This window comes from Coturnix japonica, chromosome 2 (genome assembly GCF_001577835.2).
Source record: "Coturnix japonica isolate 7356 chromosome 2, Coturnix japonica 2.1, whole genome shotgun sequence".
NCBI classification, from domain to species: Eukaryota; Metazoa; Chordata; class Aves; order Galliformes; family Phasianidae; genus Coturnix; species Coturnix japonica.
Window position 1 is genome coordinate 117,276,411 of NC_029517.1, and position 18,286 is coordinate 117,294,696.

The 18,286-nt window shown below is 38.2% G+C and overlaps 1 protein-coding gene across 42 annotated transcripts in view; it reads right to left on the bottom strand.

Moving 5' to 3' along the window:
• Positions 1–18,286, bottom strand: part of RIMS2 (regulating synaptic membrane exocytosis 2) — a 409,122-nt gene that overhangs the window by 290,434 nt on the left and 100,402 nt on the right. For all 42 annotated transcript variants that reach the window (XM_032442841.1, XM_032442835.1, XM_032442828.1 and 39 more), the window contains one exon: positions 8,259–8,569. In XM_032442841.1, coding sequence (XP_032298732.1) covers positions 8,259–8,569 — 311 coding nt within the window. The remainder of the gene's footprint in view (positions 1–8,258; positions 8,570–18,286) is intronic.

The following is an 18,286-nucleotide window of genomic DNA, read 5'->3' on the forward strand; positions in this document are numbered from 1 at the left end:
AGAGCCAAAGAATTAGTGCCAGCAGCAATTACTCATTCTCATTTTTCACATTAATTCAGCCCATACAGCCATGGCAAAAAGTAAGATAATAAAAGATCATTCACTGAATGCACTCCTCCAGATTCCAGAACCACTGTGCCACCAGAAGCAACAAACTTAAGTTTGCAGAGTATTTTATTAAATATTAGCCTTCTCACTCAGTTGCACTGCACAGACGTAACTAATTCACCTTTACACACCATTTTTTTAAAGATGAAATTCAAACAATATCTGTTATTTACACTGCTAAAGAGAAATTAGATTCCAAAGGAAATAGCACAGCACAACTAAGGATTATGTACACACAACGAGCTCAGACATTCACGTTTTGGCAAGGTCAACTAAACAGCAGTTTGAGAAGATATGTTTGCAGTTTGAGATACCAGCCTCTTTCAGTACAAATTAGAAATACTACTACCCTCATTTTTTTCTGGTATCACTTTCTTTTAGGATCAGTGTAGCTAAAACCAAAACTGCATTTAATTCCTTACCTGATGTTAACATTTAATAAAAATGTTCTATATTCTGATACAGCTGAGACCTGTGCTTATATACTTAGATTACACATAGTTTTCTAGCACCGTTAAAGACATAAGCTATAATGAACAGATAATAATGCAATGGAAGGCCAAAATCCACTTCAGAGCTACCAAGGATCAACAAAAACATCCAGACTTCTCTAAGCTCATTCAGCATGAGTGAATCACACAGAATCACAGAATGACCCGGGTTGGAAGGGATCTCAAGGATCATGTAGTTCCAACCCCAGTGCCTAGCAGGGCCACCAAACATACAAGTGAGTGAAAAAGTCAAGAGAGGTAGTGCTAGACTTCAGTGCAACAAATACACAAAATTAAGAAAATTAAGAAAACACTTTTTTCTCTTCACCAAACAAATAAGCTTTCCCTGAGAAAAGGATAGCAAAGCATATGCCCCGTTGCTAGGAGGCTCATGAGTACTCTTGCTACTCAGTACAGATTCAACAGCTACAGAAAGAAGGCTAGGGTTGAAAAATTAATTTATATATATATTTTAATACAGAAACATCAGAAACAGTTTACAACAACTCACTGGTTGCCTTGGTATTTTAGAGGAAAGAAAAGTGGAAGAGGGGAAGGAAAAAGGAGAGGAGGGAGAACAAGAGTAAGAATTAAGTCTCAAAAAGCACACTGCAGTAACATGTGCTGCTGCACATGCCTTGAATACTTTATTGGCATTGAAACTGGTTGTGTTAGAGGGAAACCTGCAAAACCAAGGTTATGAGACAAACAGAACCATACAGTTTCAGTTCTCTGATAAAGAACAGTTCTGCAAAATAATGGTGAGAGACAAAAGATGCCTCTCTTTCCCAGCGCTAGCTAGGGGAGTGTGCAGATGCTAAAGTCCATTGCAGCAATAACAGGTAGAAACATAGTGCACCTGCTGTATGTAAGCTGGGTTATCAACTAACAACACCAATACCCTTCAGGAACTTCTTACATAAACACTTCATGAAGGCATTAAGGACAGTACCAAGCTCCTCCCTCACCTTCCTTCATATCAGAGAAGGTGTCTCACTACAAGAAAGACATTGAGGCCCTGGAGCGTGTTCAGAGAAGAGCAGCTGATCTGGTGAAGGTTCTGCAGCACATGTCTTATGAAGAGTGACTGAGGGAGCTGGGATTGTTCAGCCAGGAGAAGAGGAGACTCAGCTTCCAGGAACAGGACATCAACTACATCACTGGGTAATCTATTCCAGCCTCACTATCCTCTCTGCAAAAGACTTTATCAAATATTCTTTCTTTCCATAGCCCTGAGTAAAGACTGAATGATTTTTTTCTAAGACACCTCAGCTCTACAGTTACATACTCAGAAATGGAAACAACCAAAATCAGCTAGTTTATGCCTGCTTTTCCCGTTCTCTTCTTCTTCCCTCTCATTTTGGTCTCTTTTTTCTGTCTGTTCACACCTTGGCATCCCAAACCGCAGTCCCAAGTGACAGACTCTAGGCTGCCAGCTCAGCCTGGCACTCTCTCCAAGAACGGAAGCAAAGGGACACTGCGGATCATTTCCATTCCACTGCCACTGCTAACACAGTAGGAAAAAAAATCCCTGTATGTCAGAAACACATGAATATATATTCCATTAAAAATATATATGCAGAAAACCTGCATCTCAAAATCTAAGTGATCTCAACAATCTTGTTTGCAGTTCTCACTGGGAATAAAACATATTTCTTCAACCCATTATATTAATGAAAGCCACTGTAATTTTTTTTATTTATTTTTCCCTGAGAATAAACAATTGGGAAAATACAGAATGAACCCTCAAAACAAACATGTATTTTTGAAAGGAGAAGGGAAGAGGATGGAAGAAGGATATATTTTATCTGCCTGCTGGCCTGGAAAATGAATGTTGCTGTTGTGCAACTCTGCAGCTGCTCACTCTCTCAATTTGTTGTTTTCATTCTGTTTTTTATGATTTAATCTTGTATCCTTACAGTTAATCTGAAGAGGGTTCAGGCAGCTTTATTCACAAGTCTTGCACCAAATCATGACCTTGCAGATACCAGGAACCAACTCTTATTTTTTTTTATATGGCTCTCATAGAAGCAGAAAAATAAACTGACTCCTGAAATGTGCAAACTTTCTTTCAATATTCTCAAAACTCTTTGCATGAAAAAGATTTTTGAGGAGATCTTATACTTTTTCACTCACTCCATTGCTGAAAGATATGAGATGAGAAATAGTTACATCATCATAACCTTGCAGTAGGAAAATATATGGTTTGTTTCCAACTTCAAGAGAGCTATCAAAGGATTGTGAATAGCCAGATATACAAAAGAGGTTCATGTATGAAGCAATATGCCTGGAGTGTCACAAAAAAAGAAATTAAGATTTAAACCACTGATGCCAGATCTGAAAAATGACTAAAATAGCTTTAAAACTCATTTTCTCAAGGGCAAAAATAAAAAACTACTGTGCAACTCAAACGTGTTGATGTCACCTGAAGATCTAACAGTTCAGGCAAAGAGAATGACACAATAAAAAGCTTTAGATCAGCATTAAGGTTTCCTGTTCCCAGCTTTTATTAACAGGATTAAACACAGTTTAATAGGACATTATAAACACTTGCTTTGGCTTAAGCAGAGGAATGAAATCAGCCATTTCACAGAATGATAGTATACTACAAAATGACTGAAAAGAAGAATATGCCTATTCAGACCATTTTGTTGCTATAAAGGAAACCAAACCTACTGAATGATAGGTAGTATAGGTCTTGAGGACAATAGAGTTCATGAACGCTTTTGCTTAAAATGAAATTAAAAAGGCCTTTTTGTGTAATCCAGAATTAATGTGAAACTGGATCACACAAATCAAAGGACTGCAGTGCATACAGCCATAAATGCACCATCTGTGCACAGCAGACCTCAGAACGGAACTTCTGAGCCTATGGATTATTTGGAGTAATATTTTGCATTTCTTTGATTCACATCATTTCGTAGTTTTCAGAGTCCAGTGTTATACTACATCAGAATCCAAGCTCAGCTCACAAGGATAAGTCTGTGAAAACCACTACATATGGTAACTTCTTAACAGCCCTTAGCATAAAATCTCCATGCAGTTCAAATTATGTCAGTGTCACCTCAAACAACATCAAATATCATACAGCTAATTAAATTAACACTGTGCCTGCTGCCACTGCCTTCTCCATAGATTCAACACGTAGAAAGCAGTAAAATACTGTAAGATAGATAATGAATACTGGATATGGTGTAGAAAAAAAATTAATAATGGAAAACTGTTCTGCGGGTGTGAAGTACAACCTGCTGCTGAATCATTTATGACTTCTCCTTTCCTCCGCAGTACATCCAATATAAGAAAAACATCCTTGGAGAATGTGCAGTCTGAATACGTTCCAGTTTTCTTTAAGGCAACAAATTTCAGATCAGTCAAAGGGGATCTACATTCAGGTACCTACATGTCTGAGCGGTTTAGGATCTATCAGTTGTAAATAAAACAGTCGCAACATCCAGAGAACAGTTCAGACTAGCAGTTCAAACAATTAATATTCTTTTAATAAAACATAATACTATTAAAGAAAACAGGACAAAAATCTATTGGGTACTACTCAAGATTAAACTAAAAAGCAAAAGGAATGAGACAGAAATGGTTTGATGTTGAGATTCAGAGAATGAACAGTGCCTTTTACTCTGTACCCAAGTTATCTCCAGAGAAACCGTAATGGTTTTGGCTGGAATAATTTTTTTCATAGAAGCTCATATGGTGCTTTATTTTGGATTTGTGCCCAACATAGCGCTGATAACACATTGATGTTTTAGCTGTTGCTGAGCAGGAGTTGCATAGCACTAAGGACTTCTCAGTTTCTTACACTGCCCAGATAGTGAGAAGGAAATGAAAGGGCACAAGGAGCCAGGAGTGGACAGAACCAAGACAGCTGACCCAAACTGGTAAAAAAAAGGATATCTCATACCTTATGACATCATGCTTAGCAGGAAAGAAAAAAGGGTGGGGGTAAAGAGGAAGAGGGAACATTCAGAGTCTTCCCAAGTAACAATTAAATGTGACTGGAGCCCTGCTCTCCTGGAAACAGCTGAACATCTGCATGCTGATGGGGAACAATGAATGAATTATTTTGCTCTTCTTGCACGCACAGCTTTTGCTTACCTACTGAACTGTCCTTAACTTAACCCACAAGTTCTCTTGCTTTTATCTTTCTGGTTTTCTTCCCCATCCCACCAGGAGGAACTGAGCAAGTAGATATGTGGTGCTGAGCTACCTACCACGACAAATCTATAATATTCAGCTCAGACATACCATGCTTGGTATAAAGAACTGCAAAGTAACAATTGTTGCAACAGATAAGGAGGTTGATCAAAACAATTTTTTTTTTAAATAACATTTTACATTTTTATTCATGAAAACCACAGAGCATGGAGTCTTTGAGATACATTTTTTTACTGAAAGTGGTGTACTGTTTATTAAACTCTTGAAATTACTTTGCTGCAATACCTCACACGTTTGGGACATAAATAAAATTGAGACAATATTGTTCTCACTTTCTACCTCCTTCTGTTATTTACACTGTGCAATGTCAACAAAAAAAAAAAAAAAAAAAAAACCCTGCTAAACATTTCTTGCTTTTTGGCAGTTTCCCTATTATCATTTTAATCTGCCACATTATTCTCATGGATTTCCCTAGATGAAAGACCTGCCATATTAGTCAGATTTCCCCACTTAATTTAAGAATTTTAAAAAGTCTGTCACAATAGTCTCTCATATAACATATTTTTTACTTTCTGTTTCTTTCAGTTAATGTTAAAATAAATATATAGCATGAAGCATTCAGAAACTAAAGCTTATAGTCCATAAGACTTCAGAAATAAAGCTGAATATAATTTCTTGATGACAGCTGTAAGTTTCAGACAAAAAACATGAGTTTTCTTGAACAATAACAAAGATCATAACATATTCTGTTCACCTCTTAATAGTCACTGAATGCAGTAAAACTGTAAGCCTTCCCAGAACTACTGCTGAGAATAGCACTGGCATCACAGAATACACAGGCTGAATGGACAGCCTGTCCCTATATTTGAAGATTATATTTGAAGTGTAGTCTCTCTCAGAGGTGCTAATGTTTCTCTCTCAACAGCCCATCCAACCAATCAGCCTTTGATGACTGGGCATTCTTTTTGACATCTCCACCAAACATGTCATGGTATACAAGGCAAGAAAATTATTCTGAAGACACTTTAATCTACAAGAGCATGTAATATATATAAATATACTCTGAGGATGCTTGTACATATTAATTAGGGAGCACCAGTATTAGTAACTAAATAAAATAGAAAGTGCTCTCATCGAGCAGTCTGCTCAGCAGAATTGATATTGATCAGCAGAACTGATATTGATCAGCAGATCATTCTGCTGATTAGTATGCTATCTAATACTAATATACTAATCTATATACTAATCTATATACTAATAATATATAGTATACTAATCTATACTAATCTACTAAGATACTAATCAGCAGAATGATTCTGGCTTCAGGCATGAAGTTCACATTCTTCCTCCTGTTAAACATTATAGTGTCCACGTTTACCATATTACTCTGGTTAGAATAAATGCATACTATGTATCTGAATTATATATTTGTATCTCTACTTTTCCATCTCTCTGCATGCATAGAATATAAAAATACTTTCAGTTATTACTGCTGAGATTAATAAGAAAGCTGTTGGTTTGTATCATGCCATTATGTATGATTTCCATTTCCCTGGCAAAAGTATAGAATTAAAGAGGGGGAAAAAAGGGAAAAAGAGAGGGGAAAAATAAGAAAGTGAGAGAGAATTAGCCTAACTGTTATCACAGAATCATAAAATCACTCAGGTTGGAAAAGACCTTAAGATCATTGAGTCCAAACATACTACCCTAAGGACCTTCTGCTAAATCATGTCCCTGAGCACCACATCCAAACAGTTTTTAAACACATCCAGGGATGGTGACTCAACCACCTCCCTGGGAAGCCTATGCCAGTGCTTAACAATCCCTTCTGTTAAGAAGTTTTTCATGACATCCGACCTAAACCTCCGCTGCTGCAACTTGAGGCCATTTCCCCTCATCCTGTCACCTGTCACCAGTGAGAAGAAACCAACCCCACTCTCGCTTTAAGCACCTTTCAGGTATCAGACAAGAGCAATAAGGTCTCCCCTCAGCTTCCTTTTCCCCCACACTAAACAGCCCAGTTCCCTCAGCCTCTCCTCATAGGGCATAGTCTCCAAGCCCGTCACAAGCCTTGTTGCCTGTCTCTGGACCTGCTGCAGCATCTCAGTGTTTTTTCAGTACTGGGGTGCCCAAAACTGAACACAGTACTCAAGGCGAGGCCTCACCAATGCTGAGTGCAGGGGCAGGATGACTTCCCTAGTCCTGCTCACCACACCATTCCTGATACAAGCCAGGATGCCACTGGCCTTCTTGGCCACCTGGGCACACTGCTGGCTCATATTCAGCTGACTGTCCATCAGTACACTGAGTATTATCACTTATCTTATTATCACTTCTGTTTCTTACCATGAAATTAAGCTGCCAGGTCTAGTACCAAATTTCACAGAGATCATGCATATAATTGAGGAGCACTTGGAGCCACTAAATACTGAACCCATCAGCTGAAATCAGAGCAAAGGGCAATAGGCAGAGTAAGTGAAACAAAAAGATTTAGATTAATTACAATCAATTTGTCCTCAGATAATGTTTAAAAAAAGGAAATAATATATGGTAGAATTCAAGAGGCGAGGGGAAAATGATTTTAATTATATTGGCTGTAAAAGATAATATAACCGTCCTACTTGTTTCAATCTTGAGGTATAAATATTGTTGAAAAGGTTACAGCTGGGCAGGAAGAGAAAGGCTGCCAGACAATGCTGCTCTAGATGCCAAATACCAAGGCAGGTAGAGGCCTCTGGAGAGACTGGATATCATTTCCATGGAAACACATGAGAAACTCTCTTCTTTCCCTCCCTATGATATTTCAAGTCCTATTCCATCTTGTTTAGAAGGAAATTCAATTTATTTAATTAAACAGTTTTTACTTTTGTGTTCCAGTAAAGCGCAGATGCAGAGCTCGAGAAACTCAGAGTGACATTTGACATAATCACATAAAGAAAGAGGGAGGGAAATTCTGCCTCCATCCCCTGGCCAAGCCTGGGTCCCACTACATCAGTGTTAAACAACCACAGCTTTAACCAATGCTAAGTAACACTATGACAAACAAGCAAAGAAAAACACTATATTCCAATGACAAGAACTAACAACAAGAAAGTGAGGAACCATGAAAAGACTCAAATCATCACACAGAGTTCTCACCATCATCCACTGAAGTGGTCTGTTGAGCCTTGTTTTAGATTACAAACCAAGCAAGTGGCCAAAAACACTCAGGTACAGCACAATCACTATGATTCCACAAAGCTCCAAACACACAGACGAGTTCTGATACACTGCAACTGTCGTTTTCCATGAATTCTTTTCATGAATGAAGAACACACATCATGACCATTTGAACACAGCGGCTCCGCAGCTGCTTCTGGTGAGGCCCGTTTCAATAAACCCATTATCTATTTTATAGTATACAGGGTAAGATAAAGCTCAAAACAAACAAACAAAACAATGTAGCATAAAGTCAATAGATCTTTTCAGTATAAGTGTTAAATACTTCCTTACCTGTCTGATGTTGTGTCACTAGTTATTTGGTGCTTTACTCCAGAACCATTCTTAATTGAGTCTTGCCTGGTGAGTCCTTGAGCTCTGTTTTTGTCCGAAACCTGTGTGGATATGTCACCTGGTGGTCCTTGGTACTGCAAATGCTCTTGGAGCTTTGCTTTTTTCTCTTGAGGTGCTTCCTCGTTCCGCAGACCTCTACTACCTTCTTGGTCAGGCTTCTGTGGTGCGTTGGATCCACTGTTATAGAACCAGGCTCCTGATTTTGTGAGGATTTCTTGTTGTTTTCGGCACAAGTTACATACCCACATTACCTGTTTAGACATAATTAAACAGAAAATCTGTAAGCTTGTAAACGCTGTAGAGAAATTTTCTTCAAGCATATATCAACTGATTACTGCCATTTCCAAAGGTTTAAATAATGCTATTCTAATTTTATTATAATTACAATAGCTTATCTACAGCACATCTGTACAATCTTTGAGGAAATTGTTTTGAATATACATATACAAACACACACACAAAAAAACCCTTTTATTCTATCTTTGCTTCATTGCTGCGATGCAAGAGAATGCCACAGAACGAGACATATAGAAAAAAAGCATCTACCCACTGGCATTCCAATGGCAGTAAACATGAAATTTGAAAATAAAGACTAAAGTTTGAAGATGATTGAAAAAAAAGGAAGGGATAAAAGACTCATTAAACACTTTTCTTACTTATTAAGCTACTTTCTTACTAAGCCAGAGTAAAAAACTTTAGCATAAATCCTCTGCTTGTTTGTAACGAGTAATTTTATAGCCCTCCAAATGCTCTGCTGCAGTCTGCTTTTTATATTTACATGAATAAGCTGACTCCGAGATTGACTTAATTTTCTAAACTACTGTAAATTAAAGCAATTTTAAATAAAATACCACAATATATACATTGCTGAATTTCTCCATAGCCAAGTATTAGCTTTCACTGTACAGTTTAAGCTATTAAAATGATTCAGACTTCTTAGTTGTGAGATCCTACACTTAGTAATGAGATTTTTAATATTCTAAACTCTGTTCATTTGCAATGCTCACCTTAGTCACATGACAGTGCATATAACTGCCAATGCCAATTACTTTTAAGTCAATTTCACATTTAATTGTTACATTACAATAAAATATAACATGAGGTAATGAATAAAATGTAATAGCCAAGTTATTAATTTCATGGCATATTCAGATTGAATGTGGTGCTATCTTGAAGTTTTGATTATATATACGTAAAATTAATTCACCACAATTTTAGAATCACAAAATCATTTGTGTTGGAAGGGACCTTTATAGGTCATCTAGTCCAGCATCCCTGCAGTGGACACCTTCAGTGAGATCAGGTTGCTCACAGCCTGGTCCAGCCAGATCTTGGTTGTCTAACAGTGGGTGTTGCCACGACCTTGGTGTAAGAACTTGCAATTAGCTTTGTTAAACCTCGTAAAGTTCACCTAGGCCCACTGTGTGAGCCTGTCCAGGTCTCTCTGGATAGCACCCTGTCCCTCAAATACACTGACTACACATCAAACAGCCTGGTGTCATCTACAAACATGCTGAGGATGCACTCGATCCCACTGTTGATTTCACTGATAAACATATGAACAAGCTTAGTTCCCAGTACAGACCCCCTCAGGGAAAGGCTAGGGTTTTAAATGATGTTGAAGGTTGGATGTTAGGGGAAAGTTCTTTACTAGAAGAGTGGTCAGGTCCTGGAACAGGCTGCCCAGTGAGGTTGTGGATGCCCCGTCCTTGGAGGTGTTCAAGGCCAGGTTGGACGGGGCCCTGGGCAACCTGATCTAGTAAAGGTGTATGTTTGGTGGCCCTGCCAGGCAGGGGGGTTGGAACTACATGATCCTTGAGGTCCCTTCCAACCCGGGTCATTCTGTGATTCTGTGATACCGCTCATCACCAATTTCCATCCACACTTGGAGCCATTACCCTCTTTAGCCCTTCCCTTCTTGATTTTCATTTTTCTTTAGCCTTGACTCTTCTTTATTTAGTTTTTGTCTTTCTTTTACTACGTGTTCCTTCAGTGTCTACACTCAGCCTTCAATGTAGTTATATTGCCAGTTCTAAGCCAATACTGAACTAACTCTTTTTCAAACACTTACAAAACAGGAAATTCAGGGGCTTCATTTAATGCTCTTCATTATTCTTTTAAACACTAGGTGGTTGAATTACACTGAAAATTTAGCTCCTGCCTCCATAATACACCTGGCTCTGCCCACCACAAAAGGCTTTGGAATCTGTAAGCTGTATCTCACTTTTCTTCTCTAGTAAGTTAACTAATAGAAAATTTTGGCCATGTTGTCTTGTCAAGATTCATCAAAAATGTTTTTGGTGAGAGTTCGTACTCAAATTCACTGACTGCCTCATCACAATCTGCTATGCTAGGGGTAGCGTACTTGCCAGTGTAATGGTGGCAATATGTCCCATCCTGGCAAGCATCTCTCCTAACTTTTTATAGCACTGATATTCCACTTTTGAGAACTCAAGTCAGCTTATTTCAATGAGGCAGAACAAATTATCTAAGCAATGACAGGTTAAAAAAAAAAAAAAAAAAAAAGGAAGGCTCTCTGAGCAGCTGGCTGTCTGAAGTAGGCTAGATTTCCCTCAAAGGTCAATACTATGCATGCTTCAGGCCTGGCCATCAGTCAAATATAAATGTCAGAGCAGGTCTATTTTACTTTTGTGAATTGCAAATTTAGGAAAAAGGCAAAAGCTCCAAAATGAATCTTCCATACCAAAGACAGAAGTATTTTTTCCCTATTTAATAAGCTACAATTAAAATCCTTTAGGATTTATACGTTTCGCACACTGTTGAAAAAAGCCATAAGCTTTCCAACTATGTATTAGGATAATGAAAGGACCTGATCCAAAACAACAATTTAAGTATAAAAATAAATTACAACTTGAATCACTACCACACAAAATACCCCCAAAATTTTGTTTGACCTCTCAACTATGTCAGCCATGTATGTAGGAGCAGAGAGAGCAAGGCGACACCTGCTCGGTGGGACTTCTCCTCCTGCCATCAGGACCCACTGAGGCAGCTGCTCTGAGGCAGCTCCCAGGCCAGAAGACACGTCCTGTCCCAGACACTTGGCAAGGGGAAAGGGAGATCCATGAGTGGATCTTGTGCTAAAGCTCATATTTCTGCAAGGGAGAACCACAAAGGCCTTACCACTAAAACAGCAATTTTCAAATGGTTAATCCTTTCCACAAGAACTTTGCACTCTGAAGCAGGCACACTGCCAGCTACACCCATTTCTAGTACTCCATCACTACCCTGAAGAGCTCAAAAGCCTAAATCACAAACACCTTTTGTGCACAAAAAAATCAGTGTCAGTTCTCAACACCAGAACAGGTCCAATTTTAAAAGGAAAACGTGGAACAAAGTGTGCTCTTCAACAGCTCTAACAGACAGATAACAGTTTAGAGGCAGAAGTGCAAGAACTACTGACATGCATTTCAATCCGAAAGGTTGACCCACCACCTAGTGCCTGGGATAAGAATTGCTGAAGCTCTTCTCAAATACATTTCTCCTGGAAAACATGAAAATAATCACACAAAGTATATCTATCCTGACATTTTGACATTAATTCTTAACTTCTATTTATTTAAGATAAATACCTCTTACTAGATACAGAGCTTTCTCTTTGAAAAGACACATTCTGAATTTGGATTCGACAGATTTATATCAAACCTTCCAGCTGCATTCAGTTCACAAAGATTAATTCTATACAAGGAAGGAACAAATTCGAGTTTTGTTTTTACTCAAGTTTATTCTATAACATGCTCTAATTTCTACCAGCACCACCCAAAAGCTTCCATTGTATGTCTCTTAGAATCATAGAATCCTTAAAGTTGGAAGGCATCGTTAAAGATCATTTAGTCCAATTCCCCTGCAATGAACAGGAACACCACAGCTAGATCACGTTGCCCAGGGCCTGATCCTGCATCATCTTAAAAGTCTTCATGGATGGGGAATCAACCACATCTCTGAGTAACCTGTTCCAGTGCTCACCACCCACTATAAAAGACTTCTTCCCTATTTCTAGTCTAAATCCACCTGCTCTGAGCTTGAAGCCATTTTCCCTCCTTGTTCTGTCACAACAGACCCTGCTAGACTCTGTCTGTCTTTCTTTCCCTGTAGCTCCCTTGAAAGGCTGCTATCAGGTCACCTCACAATCTTCTCATCTCCCGGCCAAACAGTCCCAGCTCTTTAAGCCTGTCCTTGTAGGAGAGTTGTTCCACCCTTTGGGTTTCCATCACTTTGTTTAAATGTATATATATACACACATATTATGTGGAGAATGTTTAAGGAATTGTACAAGGTAGCAAGATCATAGTACTGAAAAGACTGGGGAAGAAAATTGAAGAGAAAGAAAATTCTTTGCTTGGGCTCAGCATCAAACAACTCATTATGATTAATAACACACTAAAGTTAATTTTTTTTTTTTTTTTTTTACAGTCTGTCATACATAAGAAGTAACTGGATCACATTACGGCAGAGAGCAATGTTTGCAGCCTCCCTGTACCAAAGAAGTTTTTTTGAGGAAGAAATACTTCAGTTTCTCCATTAGTCACTGCTTTGATTTGGATTAGACACTGCTGAACTTGCTGGCAACATAAGCCAGCTTCGTCTGTAAAATCACTGAAGTTGCAATTACACAGCAAATGTACACATCTTTTGCTAATATGGCCTTACTACAAGATACACTGCTGTCTTCCTTCTTATCCCAAGTTCTGCTGAGCTTTCTCCATTCTGCCTGTTCAACATACAATATTAAGTGTTTTCTAAGAACTGCTAGTCTAACCAGTGGCTGTTTTTCAGCCAGTACTCCTTGTCCTATCACTAAGCACCACCAAGAGCTCAGCCTCATCCCTTTGCTTCCCGCATCCCTTAAGATACCTATAAGTATTTATCAGAATCCCTCTTAGATTCTTTTCCCCAGGCTGAACAGACCCAGGTTACTCAGCCTTTCCTCATATGGGAGATGCTCCAGGCCCTTCAGCATCTTTGTGGCCCTCTGCTGGACTCTTTTTACAACATCCCCATCTTTTTCAAACTGGAGAGCCCAGAACTGGACACCCTGTTCTAAATGTGGCCTCACCAGGGCAGAGTAGAGGAGAGGATCACCTCCCTCAACATTCCAGCCACACTCATTTTAATGCATCCCAGGATACAACTGGCCTACTTTACCACAAGGGCACATTGCTGGCTCATTGTCACCCTGTTGTCCAGCAGGACTCCTAGGTCCCTTTCTGCACAGCCCCTCTCCAACAGGTCAGCCCCTAACCCGTACCGATGCATGTGGTTATTCTTCCCAAGTGTAAGACTCTATATAATAAGTGGATGATTAAGAGCTCTTCTCTATGGACACCCTACACCAGGAGTTCAAGTTACGATGACAGATTCACCTTTTGTATTTAGTGAGATTTTAAAATTGGTTGTTTTGAAGTGAATGGAGAAGATCATACCTAATGTGTGCTCATTCATTATGAACCGTCTCTCTTCTTTTCCAATACTGATCCTACTTTGAGCAGGAGGTTCGACTCAAAAGGTCCCTTCCAAACTGAATGATTCTATTACCGTTTCCAACAGGACTTTTCTAACACTTTTCCTACATAAAAATAAATCCTAGGTAACTGCTTTAAGGTCATCAGAATTACTCTGCATTGATTTGACTGTAACAGAGAACAAAAACTCCTTGTAGTCAGTATGTTTTTGTGAAATTTTCCTTAAGGACATTTTAGTTTTTATTTGATGCCAGTCAATTTTATTGCTTTCCTGCCAAAGCAAAATGAATCTGTAAGATTTCATATTTTCTACAAATAAATCAATAAATAACATTACTGACATTGTATAGTAGCTTCTTCTGCTACCACGCTGTAACAAGCAGAGGTTACATCTTCTCATTTATCCATTCTACTATACATAGGATACATTCATCCTATGTATAAAGATAATTTTCTTCCATGCATTTATTCAACATAGTATATTATGGGAAGGAAGATAATCCATGAATTTATGCCTATTATAAAAGAGTTAAGAAAAATTCCTTCTTTTTCCAATGTTTCGATATACCACTAGTCTGTGCTATGGTACTGACTTTTACTTTCAAGTGAGTAATAAAGTTAAAATCAGCATGGCCAACTTCAGTTTTTATTGGCCCTATTTCCTCAGTGATATATGTTGCTATTAACATTTGCCCCATGGACACACATCCCCCAAAAATGCATTCCAGTACTACTTAATAAAGCTGGAAAAGCTCACAATACGAGACCAGTGTATTTACCTATACTTTAAAGGATACATGTATCTACAGACACAACTGTAATACACTGAAAGGTCACCCTTTATATGACACATTCAATCATGAATTTGTGGTGAATTCATGAATGTATTACTTACTAAAAGTTATAATGGTAACAAACCACTGAGTCAGCATGAAGTAGGCATATGACTGAGCGTGCCTTTGAAAAGTATATCATTACATGTCTAATATTTAAGCATATAAATATAATTGCATAATTACATAATATACAGAGAATGTACACTTGACCAAGCTACACCTTTACTAAATGTCAAGATTTGTTACAACCTTAAGAAAGCAAGAAAACTAAGCATACATTTGCTGTCACTCAGCTACAATTTAAGCTCATTTAATAAGAACATCGGATTGAAAGAAACCCTGCATACTGATTCAACTTGCCAGCTGCTTGAGGCAGCTTTACAATTTAATAAAGTTCCATCTTAAAATTAACCAGAAATAATGAGGCCAAAATCTGTCAAAAAGCTTTTCCAAGCCCTATAGCTATAAAGGAAAGAATGCCTTTTAATTTCACGTTCATTTATTCCAAGCTAGTTTATTGCTATTTATTCTTATGCCACTATTGGCATTTAGTTTAAATAGCTCCTTTGTCTTCCCTATGTTTCTTTTCTGGTATTTTTAAAGAGACCAATCACATCCCTTTTCTGCTTTCATTTTGAAGGCCCACATAGATATAGTTCTTTCAGGCTATGCCTCTTCTAGCAAGACAGAGATAGGTCACAGGGCCAGGTGCTGGCCCATGGTTCCTGATTAGATCTTATGTATCCTGGCATCACTCATCTTTTACTAAGCAGCATCTCCCAAACAGTGCCAACGCACAATGCAAGGGAGCAGCATGGAGCAAGAACTGTTCCCAGTAAGCAGCTTGGATACAGGTACCCTGCTACAGAAAGCAGAATTCAGGACTGCCAAGCAGGACTGGGTGCACACAAGAGTCCCTGGTCTTAGCACTGAGTCACTCACGTTCATTCTAACAGTCATCCCAACAGTCCTACTCTGTGCATGTAAGCATGAAGAACACCATCCGCTTGTACAACAGCCTAAACTGTTTTCTGTATGAAAATATTGTTTTCTATTATTTACAATAAAGGGACTTTCCTTTCAGAGTAGAAATTAAATTCCTCATTTACACTTAGTGTTAAGTAATCTCACTAATTTTTACTTATGGCACTTTCAAGATAATCCAGTTTTTCAGTATATGCTGCACCCCTTTCCTCAAATGTACAGATAAGTATGCAAATTTGTGTCACCAACATATTTAATTACTGCCTTCTTTTTCTTTATGCCAAGACCACTAGTGAAAATATTAAAGAACAGACAGCTAAGGCTTGAAAAATGCAGTACAGTAGACATTATAACCAGCTTTCCACAAATGTTTGACAAAGTCATTAATGCCAACACTATCACACAAACCCAAGATGTCTGAAAATATTGCTTTCTTATTCTTCTTAAGAAGAGATAATAGAACTCCAGCTTAGTTTTCTTCAAAGTTCTTGTACTAATTTAAGCAAAGCATGTACCGCATTCCACCAGATTTGGCATGTAATAGAAATCATACAAATGACAATCCCACATTGTTTTATTTCACAAAGATTCTTACACTCGAAGGTACTGGTAAAACTGTTCAAATATCTTACAACAATTTGAAGACTCTCATTGCCTGGAAATCTCAATTAGACTAATGTGGCTTCTTGTTCAAAGTTCTGTACTCACACAGAAGCTTCATCAAGAAAAGAATTGTTCATCAAGAAAAGAATTGATAAAAATACTGAATGATCCTACAACACAGAGGTGTTGACAATATTCATCAGTTAATGTCTGCAGACTGAAGATGAACAGCACAAGGTAGTTACAATTTACTTACTACTGCAAGACATAGCATCCACAAGTAGATGAATTTGAAAAGATTAGGAAGATATTCTACCTTCTCTAAAGTAAGTACTGTTTGCATTTCACTCAAATAATTGTATCTACAGTTTAATGATCACTTCCTGCTTAACTTCCCACTTGTAGGTAAAGCAGTATATCTCTTCACATACACGCTCCATGTATGTGAAGTGTTTAGTTTAGAGCTGACAGTGTAAACTGTAACAATGCAAAGGCTCGTACTTATGTCCTTCAAAACTCAAAATGCAAGGATAAAAACAAGAGAGAACAGAAAAGTGTCTTGATGAATACCAATAACTGAACAGGTTAGGAAAAAATTCTTCTCCGATATTATTTCTTCTCTGATAGAGTGGTTAGGCATGCGAAAGGGCTGCCCAGGGAGGTGGTGGAGTCGCCATCCCCAAAAGAGGGTCAAGAAATGTTCATATGTTGCACTGAGAGACATGGTTTAGTGTGGAAATACTGGTGGTATATGAATGGCTGGACTGCATGATCTTGCAGGTCTTTTCCAACCTTAATAATTCCGTGATTCTATTATTCTAATATCTCTTGACAAAGAATCCACACTAAGATTTCAGCAGCTCACAACTAGCAAGTAGACTTTTCAATGTTTATAAAGAGAATTTAATTCTGACAAACTATGCATCATGACTTGAAGCCCTGCAAGAATAAAAGGTTTTCTAGAAATATGTCATGAAAACCATGTCTGTGCCTTAAAATTGACATGAGTTTGCCTAACAAAGAGCACATAGTTCATTACAAAATATTTTAAGTAGGCTGTGCACTTATCAGTTCAGACTGCTGGGGGGGTGGAATTAAATGATCTTAAAGGTCTCTGTGAACCCATACAATTCTATGATTCCTTGATATTTTCCTACTGTCATCTCCAAGTGGCTTCTGCTTCTCTCTTCATTTTTATAGCATACACTACAGACTGAAGTGAATCAATATCTACGGAGATACTGCATGCAATCTATATAGATAGGCACAGTTAAATGTTCAAGGCTACAGAAAGAAAAGCAGTTAAACAGATACTTTCACTAAGATTAAATCCTGACATAGTGGTGTCTTCATGAAAAAGATGTTTTATCTTCTCTACTTTCCTTCTTTAGTTGTGTTTTTATTTCCAGCTCTGAACCAGACTCCAGACTCAACCCACGTTTAACTCCACTGAAGATGAAGACAGTAGTCTGGATCTCTCTGACAAGCCACCCTTTCCTTCCCTGGTCGTTATCACTGAAGTTCACAACAGCTGACATTCTCTGCCTCATACAATTAATTGCATTATACAGCAGAAAGCTGTTTTGTGGATACATGGCACAAACAGTAACCTATGACACCTAGGTGATATGTAGATTAGTATGTGGCACAAAGGACACAGCATTATGTTACATGTTCCTCAAGTAGGTTAATAAACAGTAATGGGAATCGTCTGAAACACTAGGCAATATCACAGTAAAATCTTTCTGGCTCCATCTAGTGGGCTTCAGTGTATTATGTTCACAATGTGACCATTATGCACCATCAGAAAACAGGCTTTCGAAATTTGCAAAAGAAACTTTGAAATCCTCCCTCAATACTTCTGTCGCTTCTGTAAACAACCCCTAAAATGAGCCAGATTTCTTTAATGGTTCCTATTTTATTTTTCTTTTCTTTTTGATGTCAAGTTGGTACACTTAATGAGCTCAGAGGCTCCCAGATCAACTACACTTGGAGCATACAGTCCCTGCCTGTCCCCGTCCCCCCCAAACAGCTACAGAATTCTCTGATGCCTATGTTGCAA